This window comes from Callorhinus ursinus, unplaced genomic scaffold (assembly GCF_003265705.2).
Source record: "Callorhinus ursinus isolate GAN/ISIS: 27379988/994484 unplaced genomic scaffold, GSC_fseal_2.0 scaffold2, whole genome shotgun sequence".
NCBI classification, from domain to species: Eukaryota; Metazoa; Chordata; class Mammalia; order Carnivora; family Otariidae; genus Callorhinus; species Callorhinus ursinus.
Genome location: NW_027397064.1, coordinates 16,802,570 through 16,818,731, shown reverse-complemented (window position 1 = coordinate 16,818,731; position 16,162 = coordinate 16,802,570). Strand labels below are relative to the sequence as shown.

The following is a 16,162-nucleotide window of genomic DNA, read 5'->3' as shown; positions in this document are numbered from 1 at the left end:
CCACCCCGCCTCTCTCCCCTTGCCCCTTCACCCTCCTACCCATCCCATTGCTGTGCAGAAGCTGCTGTGGTTGGAGGTGGCAGTGGGGAGAGTCTGATAGTTGGACCCGTTCGGAGGGGCCCCTGGGGTGACTTGGGCTTGAATCATTGTAGGGACCCCAGGGGTGCCAGGGTGAGCAGGACCGTGGAATGTGGAGAGGGCTAGGCCCCTGCGGAGTTGGGGCAGAAGGGCAGGGGACCTTTCAGGCAACGGGGATAGCAGGCAGGCCTTGGCCAGGCTGCTCTTGGTGGGCTGGTGGTTTTCCTCCCTAGGGCTGGCCATTAACCTTGCCTTCTACTTCACCCTTCCCGGTGAGCACCTCAGGGCTGGGAACCCCTCCTTAGCTCCTGCACTCAGCCATCATCCCTCCCTTCCTGGTAGAGGCCAGCTCAGAAGGCTTTGCAGGATACCCCCAGCCCCTGCTGGAGCTCAGACCCTCATAGTCAGGGTCACCTCCACCGGGCCCTGCCTGCCTCAGTTACCTGCCCTGTGCCTCCCGTTCTTGGGGCTGCCACCTCCTTGGTCTCTGAGTCCTTCAGCTCTCCCTGCACCCAAATCCGGCCCCCATTCCCTGGCCTGTTTCTTCCCTTCTGGGGTCTGGCTCTGCCCTGCTTCTCTGTGTTAACCCACGTCTCAGTGCTTCTCTCTCTTTGGGATTCCTCCTGACATCCCCTAGGCTTCGGGTGCCCCCGATGCCCGTGAATGCCCTTTCCCTGGTTGCCCACAGCCTCCGCCTGTCCGGGAACCCCAGAGACCTGCCCGGCCTCTGGCTGGCTGCCGGTGCCTCCATCCGCAGGCTGATCTTGGGGGAGCTGAGTGGCAGGGCACCCTGGCGGTTTCAGAGGCAGCTTTCCGTGCAGAGGGCCCTAGCCAGGTCTGCGTGGTGTGCGTGCGTGTGTGCTGCACTAACCTGCCGCTTGCTGACTGAGGTTTTTGTCTGTACACAGGCGAGTGAGCTCAGGGGGCCGCCTGCGCTCCCCCCCGCTACCCTCCGAGCCGCGCCCCTGTCTCAGGCACCTCTCGGACCACGCTGTGTTTCACTGCCTCCTGCCCACAGACCCTGCCGGCCCGCCGGCCTGGACCCCTCTCCCAGCCTCCCATTCCATCCCCTTCCCACCTCATGCAGCATCCCGGGATAGCCCACGGGCCCCTAAGGGCCCTTCCTCCCCAAGCGGACATACGGCTGGGCAGGCTGGGAGCCCCCACATGGACTGAGTGCCAGGAAGGGGCAGCCATGAGGGTATCAAGACACCTGCCCCCACCCCTGGTCTCTCCCTGCAGGGGAACACCCAGCGAGCGCATGTGTCACCGCTGCTACAGGCCCTGTCTATCTGTTTGTCTGTCTGTGTGTCTGTGACAGCCAGGGAAGGACGCCTCTGAGCTGGTGTGGGGTGAGGCAGAGTGGGAGAGGACAGGGCATGGCCCCACAGGCTGGAGGGGCCTAGGGAGGCAGGAGGCTGCTGACAAGAGACTCATGAAACAGGGGACGGGGCACTCACCATTCCAGAAACGGGTTTCAAATGGCACAACACTTTCTATTTCACAAGAGACCAAAAGCCAGAGGCCCTCAGGCCCTACGCTGATGAGGAGGCCTGACCGCGTCCAGCTCTGGGCAGGTTTAGGGCTCATCTGGGGCTCCCCTATTCACTGTCAGGGCCCGGGATGCTCTGTCTGGGAATGAGGGTGTTAGCCAGGCTTGGCCAAAGAGTAAGGGCCTGCTGTCGTGGGTGTGGAGATATTTGAACAAAGCTGTTTCTTAGCTCAAATAAAGTCCAGTTTGTACCCAGCTGGTGTGCTGTGTTTTTGGTTTTTTTTTCCGCCGCCGTCTCTGCTTCTCCATGGCCCTCTCAGATACCCTGCCCTCGATTCCCTCCTACTTCCCCTGAGTTCACCCTCCCTGGCCCAGCTTGGGTGGCCCTCCTGAAGCCAGGCCCTGGAGCTCCTTGCTGTCCCGGCCAGGCGGGCGGGCTTTCCCTGTCTCCAAAGGAACAAAATGCATCTCTCTCTCTGTATCTGTCTGTCTCTTTATGTGTGTGTGTGTGTGTGTGTCTCCCTCGCCTCGTTGTGTCTCTATTCCACGCGTGCCCCCCTGTGGCCGCTTTCCCCCCAGCACATCCTGAAAGCCGGTCATTGGCCGTGCTGGCCCCCCTGCAGGACGTGGACGTGGGGGCCGGGGAGATGGCGCTGTTTGAGTGCCTGGTGGCGGGTCCTGCCGACGTGGAGGTAGACTGGCTCTGTCGAGGCCGCCTGCTGCAGCCTGCTCTGCTCAAATGCAAGATGCATTTCGATGGCCGGAAATGCAAGCTGCTGCTCACATCTGTGCATGAGGACGACAGTGGTGTCTACACCTGCAAGCTCAGCACGGCCAAAGGTAACTGCCCACTCAGGCCCTGGGGCTGCCATGGGGGCCCCAAGAGCCAGAGGGAGGGGGCTGAAAGTGTAGGAGCCGGGTGCAAAAATAAGATCAGGCAGCCCACCTGCCTGGATAAAATCTGCCTGTGGAGTGGCACCTGGGACAAAGTGCCTTCTGTGTCCATGTGAGCTGATGTTCCTGTAGGGAGCCAGTCCGCTGTGGTCTAGCGAACCCACCGGACTTGGATTCCAATTCCCGCCCTGCCACAGACAGCCACCTGGCTTTGGACAAGTCACTTCATCTCTCTGAGCTTTAGACTATCCATCTGGAAAAAGGGATCATGAGACGAGCTACCTTTTAGGGGGACCGGAGGGATTAATGAGCTAATGTATGTAATGAGCAAAGTACAGCACAAGCCTGGCAAAGGGTGACACCTAATAAATGTCAGTCATTATTATTATGAATGACATCTCTGACCTGTTCCCCATCCTCCTTTGAAGGGCAGAGATAATGCCTCACCAGCTCGTGGTGATGGGCACCTAAGGTGACACTGGAAGTCTTTGTAAGCAGGAGAGGATCGGGTTGCTAGAAGGGGTTCTTATTTACCCCAGAAGACGTTTTGTGGGGTGGTGTCTTAGGGCCAAGGAGCATTGCTCTGGGTCTGGGACGGGTGGGAGGGAGGGTGGGCACCACGCAGGCACAGAGGAAAGTTTCCCCAAGGGCAGGGGAAAGGTGTGGAGGAGGAACCAGGTTTGGCCTGCAGGCCCCTCTCCTAGAGCTGAGCTGAGCATCCTGAGTGGGCAAGGGGCGATGAGGAGGGGCTCCCGTTGTGGTCCCAGCCGCCGTGGCCTCCCTGCCACCCACCCTTGCCAACCTCCACCCTCCTGAGAAGGCCAGATCTTAGGGTCTTGCCCACTGCCTCGCTCCAGTGTCTGGGGACCTCGCTGGATTCTGCTCAGTCTCCTGCCCTGGGCCCAGTCCCCCTCTCCTGCCCGGTCTGCGGGTGGGCCCTTTGGGTTGGGGTGCCTGGGACTCCGTGGCCTTCCCTGCTGCAGTGCTGACCTCTCCCCACTAGACGAGCTGACCTGCAGCGCCCGGCTGACCGTGCAGCCCTCACTGGCGCCCCTGTTCACTCGGCTGCTGGAGGACGTGGAGGTGCTGGAGGGCCGCGCAGCCCACTTTGACTGCAAGATCAGCGGCACCCCACCGCCTTCGGTCACCTGGACTCATTTTGGTATGGCCTTCCGCCTTGCAGATGTTGGGAGACCCCCAAGGCCCAGAGGGCAGGGCCGCTCACTGAGAGCGCTCTGCATTCCTGCCACTTCCTCCCCCAGGCCGCCCGGTGGAGGAGAGCGAGAACTTGCGGCTCCGGCAGGACGGGGGTCTGCACTCTCTGCACATCACCCACGTGGGCAGTGAGGACGAGGGGCTGTATGCGGTCAGCGCGACCAACACCCACGGCCAGGCCCAGTGCTCAGCCCAGCTCTATGTGGAGGAGCCCCGGACGGCCGCCACCGGCCCCAGGTACGGCAGGGCTCCTGGGGTGGCCGGCGCTGCCTCCGTGGTGCCCCGGCCCCACAGTGGGGGGCGCTGCTCCGGGCCTCTGGGCAGCCATATCGTTCTTCCAGCTCGAAGCTAGAGAAGATGCCGTCTATCCCCGAGGAGCCGGAACAGGGTGAGCTGGAGCGGCTGTCCATGCCCGACTTCCTGAGGCCACTGCAGGATCTGGACGTGGGCCTGGCCAAGGAGGCCATGCTGGAGTGCCAGGTGACCGGCCTGCCCTACCCCACCATCAGCTGGTTCCACAATGGCCACCGCATCCAGAGCAGCGACGACCGGCGTATGACACAGTGTATGTGTCCAGGGAGGGACCCTGGGGAGTGTCCCTTCCAGCACCCTCTTCGCTTGCAGTGCCTTCACCCTCTCCCTGCCCTTGAGCCTTCCTTTTCTAGCCTGCTCAGGGATGGGGCCCCTGCGGGAGGGGGCACAGGGGGGCTATGAAGTCAGGGCCTCCTTCCTTGAGCTGTGCAGCCCCACCGGCGGAGTCGCCACTCTGGGCCTGGGTGGCCCCCTTAGCACGTACTAGACAGGCAGTACAACTTGCTGCTGACCCGCAGCAGGACTGTGGGCAAGGTTACAGAACCCCTCAGTGCCTCAGTTTCCCCCTCTGCCATAGGCTCATGATAAGATTAGATTAGAATTAATAGGTACGAAGCACTTTGAGTGGGGCCTGGCAAATAGCAAGTGGTCCGTAAATGATCATCTTACTATTCCTGCTGTTGTTGTTGCCTGTTCATAAAGCAGGGCTGCTCATGCCTTCCTGGAGAAATTTCAGTGAAAAGGCCGGCGTGGGCAGTGTTTGGCCCTGAAAGTCTGCTTGGCCAGGGTCGATAACAACAACAAGTAAAGTAAAGGAGCCAGGGGAGCAATACAGAGGAACGGATTCGGGACCCTGTGCTTTCCGCCGGGACTATTTCTCTCGGGAGTGTCTCAGTTCCAACCTCGAAGGGATCTGAGTCTCGTGATGGGTTCCTCTTACAGCTGCAACGTGACGGAACTCACCTTTCTTAAGCACTTTGTGAGTGCCTGGCCCTGTGCTCAGCCTCCTCATCAAGGGCCTGTAGGGCAGGTACCGGTATCCCTGTTTGCAAACGGGGCAACGGAGACATACAGAGGGACAGGGACTTAAATGGAGACTTAACAGAGGGACCGTGACTTGCCCAAAGGCAGGAACAGACCCTCTGACTCTGGTGCCTACCTCCTAAGCAGGCTGCTCTCCGACCTCCGTGCCCTACGCTCCCACCCCATTCTCCAGAGCCACCTCTGTGGCTCTGACCCTTCCCCTGACTCTCATTCTGCTTGAGCCCTGGGCGGGTGTCTGTCTCAGGAACTGAGCTGGCGTCCCCTCTCTGTATCTGGGGTCGGTGGCAGCCTTTGGTCTCTCTTCCTTTATAAATAATGTCAGTGGAGATAAATGAATGGGTGACTGTTCCAGGTGGAGATAACCACTCGGAGGCGGGAGGGGTGTTTGAGGTTGGCCGAGACGTGCCGGAGGACAGGTCCCCGCCTGGGATGGCCTCCTTATCTCGTCATTTAGGGATCACAGCATCAAGAAGGAAGTTCAAAATCAGAGGGAAGCAAGTTCAAGGCATGGCTCCATCATTGATTAGCTGTGTCACCTTGGACAAATCCATTAATGTCTCTGATTTCATGGGTAAAATGAGGATAATTTTGCAGGGTTGTTGAAAGGACTATGGGAAAAAACTGCATGTCAAGTAGGTGGCGTCGACTGGGCACAGAACAGACGACTCTTACTATCATTTATAATATAACATCCTTGGGAGTGACTACATGTAAGGCATCGGGGTCTGGGCCTGACAGGACATGTCGGCTCTGTCTTTAAGCAGCCATGGCACGTGCAAGTAGAGAGGAAGGGCCACCCCATGCAGTGCGGGCCTGGCGCTGGAGTTCCTGGGGAGGCAGTCAGGGATGGGGGTGCAGAGGAGGCTTCCCAGGCTGGCACTCGCTTGAACTGTGTCTTGAAGGAGGAGGTCTTGGGTAAGAGAGGAAGATTCCAGAAGGGAGGAATTCTGTGAGCAAAAACTTGGAGATGGAACTTCTGTGGTTTGTGCAGGGACCCGAAGGCTTGTCAGGGTTGGAGGAATAGCAGGAAGAAGGGCAGGAGACGTAGCTGGATGGGCCCTTGGGCTGAGGGTTCTGGATGCTAGCCCACATGCAGGAGGTGCCTTTAAGGTTTCCACGTCAAGAGATTAACATGCAGGGCCATTGATGGAGTATGGCCCGCGCCGGTGGAGGGCGGTCATGAGCGCTGTGCTGCAGGTGGGACCAGCAATGGCCGTGCGGACGGAGGGGGAACTGAGGGAGGGGCCTTCGAAACAAAACCTGGTCAGCACTTTGATGCTGAGGTGTGACCCCCAGAGGTGCGAAGATGAGGGGCGGTCTACGGGATAGGAGCTCAGAGGGGGATTCAGTGTGGTGGGGGGGGAAGATGAGAAGTCATCGGAGGGACAGGCAAGAGGGGCCGGGCCTGCAGGTGCAGGCTTGGCAGCCTGGATTTCGGCTTTGCTGGGGGGTGGACATGCTTCTTGCTGTCTGCCCTGCTCTTGCCCCCTTGTCTGCTCCTTGCAGCTGGTAGGGGTAAAGGGCCAGGCCTCTGGTGGCATGGGCCCACCCCTTAAAGTATCCTCCTGGCTCAGGCCCAGTGTTGTTGTCTCCCCCCCACACCCCCAGACAGGGATGTCCATCGCCTGGTGTTCCCTGCTGTGGGACCTCAGCATGCCGGTGTCTACAAGAGTGTCATTGCCAACAAGCTGGGCAAAGCTGCGTGCTATGCCCACCTCTATGTCACAGGTGAGGCAGGCACCCTCCTGGTCTGCTGCATCCACAGCCTAGCCTCTGGCCTTCCACGGGGGCCTGGGTGAGGGAGGGGCCTCCACATCAGCTCCCTTCCCCTTGGACCCTGGGGAGCCATCTGGCCTTGCCCCCGGGCCTGTGGCCGTGCCCCCAGCCCACCGTCCTGAGGCTTTGTGATCCTGCGGAGCCATTGGGCGCTGAGGGACACGGCAGACCTCCAACCTGTGGCTTTCAGATGTGGTTCCAGGCCCCCCAGATGGCGCCCCACAGGTGGTGGCTGTGACTGGCAGGATGATCACGCTCACATGGAACCCTCCCAGGAGTCTGGACATGGCCATTGGTGGGTCAGGCCCCACAGGGCTGTGGGGTGGGGATGGAACGTGGGCAGGCTCAGGCAGGGGCACCGAGGGAGCCAGGCTGGGGGGCAAGGCCCAGAGAAGTGTACCGGTGGTCGGTAAGAGTGGGTGGAGTGCTGGGAACATGGCCAGGAGCCACTTGGCCGGTCTCCTCTCCAAGGTGGATAAAGCCATGGCTGCGCGTCAGGAGAGGCCACAACGGGGCCACCACATTCCCTTTCTCAGGAGGACTGGGTGCTTGGGTCATGATCCTGGGAATGCCCTCCCCTTCCCTGTGCATGACTTCTCCCTGCTCTGTGCCTCGGTTTCCCCACCTCAGGGGGTAGCAAGGACTTGGGATATGAGTTAAGCTTCCTCCCTCCGTGTCTGTAGCTGGACCCCATGCCTGGCGTCTTGTTGGCTCTGAGCATGGCTGGCCGGGCCAGTGTTTGGAAAGAGCAGATGGGGGGCGGGCAGAAGCAACAGGACAGCAAATTGAGGCCGGTCCTCAGAGCAGACTAATGAGGAGTTTCTAGGTCCTAAGCCAGCTGAATGGTGGGCAAGGGGGTATGTCCTAGCAATGCCCACCTCCAGCAGCTGCTTCCCCACCAGACCCAGACGCCCTGACCTACACTGTGCAGCACCAGGTTCTGGGCTCGGACCAGTGGACAGCGCTGGCCACGGGCTTGCGGGAGCCTGGGTGGGCAGCCACGGGCCTGCGTAAGGGGGTCCAGCACATCTTCCGGGTCCTCAGCACCACCATCAAGAGCAGCAGCAAGCCCTCGCCCCCCTCCGAGCCTGCACAGCTCCTGGAGCGTGGTGAGTCTGGGTCCTCCTCTGGGGTGGTGTGGAGGCTGCGGGGCCAGGGAACTGGGTCTTCCTGGTGGAGGCTCAAGGGCTGGTCTGGACTTGCTAGCTCTGGTGGGAACAGCATGGCTGCGGGCCACCTCAGCCAGTCCGAGTGCTTCTTCCTCCTGACAGCAGCATGCACGGTGGGCAAGGCTGGGGCTCTGGGATCGGAGAAGCTGGGGGGCGCAGTCCCAGCCTTCCTGGCTGCATGCCCTAGACAAATTGCTGAACCTCTCTGAACCTCAGCTTCCTCATCTGCAAAAATGGAGCTCCGGTGGTGGTTGGGAGGGTTAAAGGCGTAGAGGGTGCTAAGGACCTGGTGTCCAGCCCAGCACCATCCTGTGCTCTCCTCCGACCAGGCCCACCCCTGGAGGAGGCGCCCGCCGTGCTGGACAAGCCGGACGTCGTGTATGTGGTGGAGGGACAGCCCACCAGTGTCACAGTCACCTTCAACCATGTGGAGGCCCAGGTCATCTGGAGGAGGTGGGGCCCCGCCTGGCATGCCTCACTCCCCAGCTGTGGCCATCCTGGTCTGACCCCTCTGTGGCCGGATCCTGGGTGACCTCCCTGTCGTGTGTCTCCTAGCTGTCGAGGGGCCCTCCTGGAGGCGCGGGCAGGGGTGTATGAGCTGAGCCAGCCTGATGATGACCAGTACTGTCTTCGGATCTGCCGGGTGAGCCGCCGAGACGTGGGGCCCCTCACCTGCACGGCCCGCAACCGCCATGGCACACAGGCCTGCTCGGTCACACTGGAGCTGGCAGGTGGGTGCCCGCGGGCCTTCTTCCCTCTCCGCCCTCTGAGACCCACAGCCCTCTCCTCATGCCCCCTGTCTGGCCTGTCCATCAAACGGCTGTAAGAATACCAGTGCTAGTGGAGGTAACAGAGATAGTACTCATAAGATACTTACTGAGCACACCTAGTACGTGGCAGGCTCAGCGCAAAGGCCCTTCCATGTATCACCTCATGGAATATTTACAGTAACCCAGCAAGATGCGGTTGGTTATTATCTTCATTTTACAGATGGGGAAACTGAGGCACAGAGAGTATGCTAAGTCACAGGCCCAGGGTCCCACAACCTCATAAGTACAGGAGCTGGGATTCAAGCCTAGATGCATGCCTGACTCCAGAGCCAGAGGGTGCTCTTTGCATCCCGTGTTAAACACAACAGAATGTAGGACCTCAAATATAACAAGCATGGGGAGACCACTGTCAGTGAGCACAGCTGATCAGCAGACCCCCAGCTCTGGGGACCTTGCACGCCATTTTGCACAAGCCCTTTTGACAGAGCCTCCCAACCTTTGCGGTGAGGACACTTTGTATAATTTTTCCTTTAAAGACGTAGTCTCTCAACCGGTGGCATGCATTAAATAGTAATTGTCTTGTTTTCCGGTTTGTTAATTAACTCTAGACATATGTAACTGCCACTCAGAACTTCACATCAGCATGAGCTAAGCAGTGTTACCTGCTGAGTAGATACAATTTCAACCAAATGCAAAGAAAGTGACATTTTAGTGAGCGCAGGCAATCATATGGTGGATAAATGTACGTTTGCTGGTGTTTTTAAAAAACTGTTCAAGTTCACTTCAAACCTTCCAGTTCTTTCACCTTCACTGAGCAGCCCCCCACCACCTCTAGACTGGAAACCAGATCCCTGGGGGGGGGGTGGGAAGGGATCTTTAAAGCAGAAGAGAAGTGGCAGTAGGGTGTGTGAGGAAGAGATGGGGCAGCCCTGCTGGCCCTGATGGAGACGGGGGGAGGGGGGTGACACTGATCATCCGGGTCCCCATCTCCCCCCTGGTCCACCTACTCCCCCACCCACACCCCCTGGCACCTCCTACTCAGCCTGCCACTTTGCTCCTTGAGCATACCATCTGCAGGACTCCTTTCTCTTCCCAGATATAGGAAGAGCCCTAGGGTTCAGGGAGGCCCTGGCCACCAAGAGCCCTGTATCCCAGCCTGGCTGGGTCAGTGACCGAGAGAGAGACAGTGTCCCAGCCGGGGCTTGGATCTACACGCTCCACTCACTGTGCCCAACACCCCCTCCCCTCAACCCCCAGGCAGGGCAAGTGGAATGGCCTCTTTCTCCCATATCTGCCCCACAGTAGTGTCTTCTTCACTCCGTTTGATCTGTGTAAAATCAGGTTGGATGCCAGTGATGGGTGGCGGTCCCTGCCCAGCACCCCTGCTCATCCCTCCGGGCCTGCTCTCTCCCACTCCTCTTAAAGCTGAGATCCTCAAACCTGCCCAGGAGGCGGGGCACTGGGCAGTCACAGGTTCCTCCACAAAGCATGTTGGAATACGTATTTAATTCCATCCTGAGAATTAGAAGCCACTTTGCCAGGAAATAACATGACCGAATGATATGCTTAGAGAATGAAATCACAGTCACGTGTGGGAGAGCTAAGCTGAGAATCAGTGCCTGTTTGTTCGTCTTGCCATCTCCCGGCTGGTAAAAGCCCCCTTAAACATTTAAATAAGATTCAGAGAGAAAACATCAATGTTTTCACCGAGGCAATGCCATCGGTGAATTTAATTCAGGGTCACAGCCTGAGCTGCCTGCAGGGCCCAGGATGGTAAAGCCAGAGGTAGGGCTGTGCAGAAGGGCGGTCACCCACAGAGGGCAGCATCGAGCCACTCTGCGCCAGCCCATTAATGAGTGAGGGAAGAGGCTCTCAGGGTGGCCAATCCTGATTTTTCCAGAGAGGCAGGAAATCTAGATTTTGTGTGTGTGAAAATCTCCTGGTTTCAAAGCTGGCAAATGAACACCGATGATCCAACAAAGCAAGGCTGCACCCCGTGGCTTTGGTTTTCTGAGATTTGGAGAACATCACGTGTGGCTATACGGGGAGAGAACTTGGTCCAGGCTAGGAACTCTGGTGTTCCCAAGGGCCAAGTTTGAGAGCCTCAGGGGGTGGGGTGCTGGGGCTCTGGGAGGTGTTGGGGAGTGGGGCTGGGGTGTCTGGTGTTCTGCCTGAGTCAGTTGCTGAGGGAGGGTTTGGAGAGGGACTTGGGAAGGCAGGACCTCGTGACCCCAGTGTGGTTGCCCTGTCTTCCCCACCCTCACCCCTGTGTGTTTCAGAGGCCCCTCGGTTTGAGTCCATCATGGAGGACGCAGAGGTGGGGGCCGGGGAAACCACCCGCTTCGCTGTGGTGGTTGAGGGGAAACCACTGCCAGACATCATGTGGTACAAGGTCAGAGGGTGACAAAGGCCTGGGGGGGGGCGGGGGTTCTAGCATGGGGCTGGCTGGGAGCCTGGAGGTCAGGGAGGAGGGATTTCTGCACAGGAGGAGTCTTGGCCACCTTAGGAGGAGGGGAGCCTGGACAGAGAGGAACAAAGGTGTTGTCAGAGGTGTGGCTAGGAGCAGAGAGTGGGACCCAGGGTTCTGTGTGATGCTGGTGGGTGTTTCAGGAACCAGGGGACTAATGGGGTGGTGCAGGGCTATTAGTGGGGGATAAAAGTGGAGCTGATTTGGGGTTGCTGAAGGGAGCAAGGCCCTTGGGACAGAGATAATATTGGGCCCTGGGGTAGAAGGGTTCCTGGGCCTGAGGTAGGGATGAAACTGGGTCTCTGGCATGGAGATAAAGGTGGGTCCCAGGCCTGCGACCAGGCCTGGGCTGGAGGTGACGGCCACCTCTGCAGGATGAGGTGCTGCTGACCGAGAGTAGCCACGTGAGCTTCGTGTATGAAGAGAACGAGTGCTCCCTGGTGGTGCTCAGCACGGGGACCCAGGATGGAGGTGTCTATACCTGCACCGCTCGGAACCCGGCTGGGGAAGTCTCCTGCAAAGCCGAGTTGGCTGTGCGTTCAGGTGCGCTCGCGTGCAAGGGGAGGGGGGCAAAGCACTTATTCTCGGGAAAGGTGACGTGAGCCCCGGGCCAGGAGCCACTCACCAGGCCCTTGGCTCCTACACCACCCCTATCTTCCAGCCCTGGCGCCCCACCTTGGGCCCCCACTATTCTTGCCCTTGTTTTGTCTCCTCCATCTGCCCTGCCTGGCCCTGTCTGTGCCCTCATTCCTCTGTTGCCCTCCCCACCTAACACCAAGCATGTCTTCTCCAGCTCCGACAGCCATGGAGGTAGAGGGGGCCAGGGAAGCCGAGGAACAGCGAGGAAGGAGACTCAGTGACTTCTACGACATCCATCAAGAGATTGGCAGGTGTGGGGCTAGGAGGGGTGCGGTGCCTGGGAGCCAGAGGGGGCCTGGGTCTGAGGCTTGGAGGCCGTGGAGTGCCGGGGCTACCACGAGCCCCTCACCTCCCTGTGTCATCACCCAGGGGTGCCTTCTCCTACCTGCGGCGCGTGGTGGAGCGAAGCTCCGGCCTGGAGTTTGCAGCCAAGTTCATCCCCAGCCAGGCCAAGCCAAAAGCATCAGCATGGCGAGAGGCCCGGCTGCTGGCCCGGCTCCAGCATGACTGTGTCCTCTACTTCCATGAGGCCTTTGAGAGGCGTCGGGGACTGGTCATTGTCACCGAGCTGTATCCTGGGATGGGCTGGGTGCGTAGGGGACACGTGGGCCGATCAGCAACATGTTTTACACTTTACAAAGTGGTCCCATTGACAGGCGGAGCCGAACGCCTTTTGTGAAACGTTCCCATGGACAATTGGGAGTTCTGAAGGCATCTTGTGGGGACTTTACAGAGTGGAGTCTGGAGACTTCTGCAAAAACCAACAGTTTTTAGCACCCCTCCGTCCACCATCTTTTCTTAGCTTAAACTTACATAGCACTCGGTGTGTGCCTGGCAGCCTCTATGAATTCAACAACCATTAAGCTACTTAATCCTTGTGTATGCCTATCTTACGGAATCTTTTTATGCCCATTTTTTTCAGATTTTTAAATTTATTTTAAAGAGATGGGGGAGGGACAGAGGGAGAGGGAGACACTCCCAAGCAGACTCTGTGCTGAGCACAGAGCCTGACGCGGGGCTCGATCCCACGACCCTGAGATCATGACCTGAGCCGAAACCAAGAGTCGGACGCTCAACCGACTGAGTCACCCAAGTGCCCCTTTTATTATCCCCATTTTACAAATGATAAAACTGAGGTAGAGAGAGTTTAAGTAACTCACCCAAGGTCACACCACTAACGAAAGGTGTGTGCACGAAATGCAGTACAGTATATCCGAACATTCGAAGTGACCCCTTTTCAGATGAGCCTCAGCACTATTGTATTTGGGAGGTTGTTTTCCCAAAGGATGGATTTTATCCTTTTATGATGGTTCTGGCTAAACAGAGGCACACTGTGCTAAGGATGCTGGGTGATCAGCTTGTCCCTCCCGTTAGCAGGGTGACCGTATCCTTCATACCCGCCTCCCAGTCTGCACTGGGAGAACCCAGACCTCAGCAAAATGCCCTGCTGTTACCTGTCATGGGCTTCTGGGTCGTTCTCAAATAGAGACAGGAAGGTCCATCCATGGTCAACAAAATTCTGCTCTAACTTGATCTTTTTAAATACCTAACAGGGTGGTTGAGAGGAAATGTCATCCCCATTTTACTGCTGAGGGAACCTAGGCTCAGAGAGGTTGAGTGACTTGCCTGAAATCCCGCAGCAAATGAGAGGTCAAGCAGGGTGGTCCTATCTATGCACCCAGACGACGGGGAGGGGGGGCAGTGCGGAGGGGAGGGGGAAAGGGTGGAGACACAATTGGGAACTGGTGTTAGATGTGTTTGAAGGGGAAGGAGAACTCGGCAGAGCTGGGATCTGACTTGAGCTCTAGGGGTGGAGGGCACTGCCCAGGGAGGGCCCAGAAGTTGGCACTGGTCATTCTTCTCCTTGATCCGGGACACAGATGCACAGAGGAGCTGCTGGAGCGAATGGCCAGGAAACCCACCGTGTGTGAGTCTGAGGTGAGGGCAGTGGGTGGTAGGGGTTGGGTTGGGCAGTTGTGTTTACCCACCTGAGCTCTGAGAACTGAGGGGGGGGGGTCCTGGGCCTGCCATCTGTGCCAGGAATAGGCCAGGGGAAGTGGTGGCCCCTACTTCTGTTGTTTCCCAGTTTCCTCACCTAAACATTCCCCAGGCATTTCTCTCGGAAGGAGCCCCACCTAGACTCTATTCAGTCTCACTGCTGTCCTGCCATGTAGTGCTGTATAAATTGTGCACTGCACAGCTCGATTTATTATAATGTAAATGGTTCCCTCCTATAATTGTGCTGTGTGCAACCTGTGCAGCTGTACTTGGAGGCCCTAGATCTCAGAAACCTCAAATCTGTGTTTTACCCGTCTCCACCAGCCATATGAAGGCCACTTCTCAGGCATGGCCTGACCTCTTGCCACTGCTCCGGCAGTGATCAAACGTAATACCCTACCCTTTCCCCATGGACCTTGGGCCTCCTGTTTCCACAGATCCGGGCCTACATGCAGCAAGTGCTAGAGGGAATATGCTACCTGCACCAGAACCATGTGCTGCACTTGGATGTCAAGGTGAGGTGCAGGTGGGGATGGGGAGCAGGCAGCCCCTGTGGGAGGCAGGCAGGGGGCCATCCTCCCCCCTTCACTCAGCTCCCATGCGTTCCCTTGCGTTCTGCAGCCTGAGAACCTGATGGTATGGGATGGTGCAGAGGGTGAAGAGCAGGTGAGGATCTGTGATTTTGGGAATGCCCAGGAGCTGACTCCGGGAGAGCCCCAGTACTGCCAGTATGGCACACCTGAGTTCGTGGCCCCCGAGATCGTCAATCAGACCCCTGTGTCTGGAGTCACCGACATCTGGTAATAATGCTGGCACACCGGGCTGGCACACTGGGCCAGCTTCCCTCAGTGCCCTGCCGGGTGGGGACTTGCTCACTGGCAGAGAGGACCTTCACCAAGCCCAGCTTCCTTCTCTGGCAATAGGTCCATGGCATAGCTCACGGGGATCCCTTGCCCATGTTACTACCTGCCCCTTATCAAAACTGACCCAGTCACTCAAGGTCTTAGCCCTGTCCAGCCTTGGCTCTTGATCTCCCCTAGGCGTGGGGCCTTCTCTTCTGTAGCCACCTTGCCTCCCTGCAGTGAGGCACGCACAGCCCCTTGGTTTCCAGACTCCTGTGGGCTTCCTGGGCTGGCCCTGCCATGACCCTTGACTCCTCCAGGGACCTCAGGACCTCTTGGTTGAGAGTCCTCCCGGAGGAGGCATCCTTGTGCCCATCTGTCCCAGTGAGGCCACTCCTCGCTAGATTAATGGTAGGAGAAAACTGCTCCCTTCTGGTGGGTGGTGGGCTGTCCACTTACCCAACTATTACTCTCCTTTCCTCACAGGCCTGTGGGCGTTGTTGCCTTCCTCTGGTAAGGACCCCTCTGCACTCAGGACCCCAGTTTCCAATGATCTCCTAGCAGGCCGACCCCTAACATTTGCAGAGCCTGGGACGGGAGAGCAGTTTGGGGACTGCAGCCCACCCTTTCTCTTCTACACCCCTGCTCCTTCCTGCACTGCAAGGGGCCTCATGCATGAATGGGGGGGGGTTGCCCTAGCCTGCGAGTCTAAGCTCTCTCTACCACCATGCTCATCCGTAAGGGGCAGGCATGCTGGCAGCCTGCTTGGGAGGCTGGACAGAGAGAGGGCAGCACCGGCTTAGTGCCATCTAGGCAGGGGACTGTGAGGCCCTGAGTGTACAGAGCAGGCACTAGAATGGGGAAGCTCAGGCTCGGGGTAGCATATCCCCTAGGCACAGACTCCTCATCTCAGGAACAGGCCATGACTGGAGGGACAAAACAGGTCCTCTAAGGCGTGGGCCCAGGGCAGGGAGCTGGGTGTCCAGTTCTCAAGACAGCACTGCCTGCTCACCTATTGCAGGGTGGGGGCGGGCAGGACAGGTGAGGGTCTGAAAGACTACCTTCTGCTCAGACTCACCCAACCTCTGCCTTCCCCGTAATCCTGGGGGCCTTCCCCTGTCCCCAGCCCCTGGCATCCCTCAGTAGCCTCTGCCTCAGCCCTAGGACCCGGCCCACCTCGCATGCCAGCCCCCTCTTCCTCTGCAGTCTGACGGGAATCTCCCCGTTTGTTGGGGAAAATGATCGGACAACATTGATGAACATTCGAAACTACAACGTGGCCTTCGAGGAGACCACATTTCTGAGCCTGAGCAGGGAGGCCCGGGGCTTCCTCATCAAAGTGCTGGTGCAGGACCGGCTGTGAGTACAGGGCCCTGAGGAGCCCCCTGAGGGCAGAGTCCCCTCATGCCAGCCCCCACTCCTGCCCCAGCCTCTGCCCTTAGACACTCAGTCTCCCAACTCCTTGC

At 58.5% G+C, this 16,162-nt stretch overlaps 1 protein-coding gene across 12 annotated transcripts in view; it reads left to right on the top strand.

The window, feature by feature from the left end:
• Positions 1-16,162, top strand: part of SPEG (striated muscle enriched protein kinase) — a 55,604-nt gene that overhangs the window by 27,520 nt on the left and 11,922 nt on the right. For 8 of the 12 annotated variants that reach the window (XM_073878266.1, XM_025886961.2, XM_073878285.1 and 5 more), the window contains 18 exons: positions 2,150-2,410; positions 3,468-3,626; positions 3,727-3,916; positions 4,021-4,244; positions 6,644-6,763; positions 7,002-7,106; positions 7,714-7,920; positions 8,310-8,433; positions 8,536-8,711; positions 11,030-11,142; positions 11,592-11,760; positions 12,011-12,107; positions 12,226-12,426; positions 13,737-13,794; positions 14,292-14,369; positions 14,476-14,654; positions 15,183-15,209; positions 15,903-16,055. In XM_073878266.1, coding sequence (XP_073734367.1) covers positions 2,150-2,410; positions 3,468-3,626; positions 3,727-3,916; positions 4,021-4,244; positions 6,644-6,763; positions 7,002-7,106; positions 7,714-7,920; positions 8,310-8,433; positions 8,536-8,711; positions 11,030-11,142; positions 11,592-11,760; positions 12,011-12,107; positions 12,226-12,426; positions 13,737-13,794; positions 14,292-14,369; positions 14,476-14,654; positions 15,183-15,209; positions 15,903-16,055 — 2,641 coding nt within the window. Of the gene's footprint in view, positions 1-986; positions 1,815-2,149; positions 2,411-3,467; positions 3,627-3,726; positions 3,917-4,020; positions 4,245-6,643; positions 6,764-7,001; positions 7,107-7,713; positions 7,921-8,309; positions 8,434-8,535; positions 8,712-11,029; positions 11,143-11,591; positions 11,761-12,010; positions 12,108-12,225; positions 12,446-13,736; positions 13,795-14,291; positions 14,370-14,475; positions 14,655-15,182; positions 15,210-15,902; positions 16,056-16,162 lie in introns of those variants that run through there. The other 4 variants (XR_012374087.1, XR_012374090.1, XM_073878279.1 and 1 more) reach the window with 4 other exon arrangements.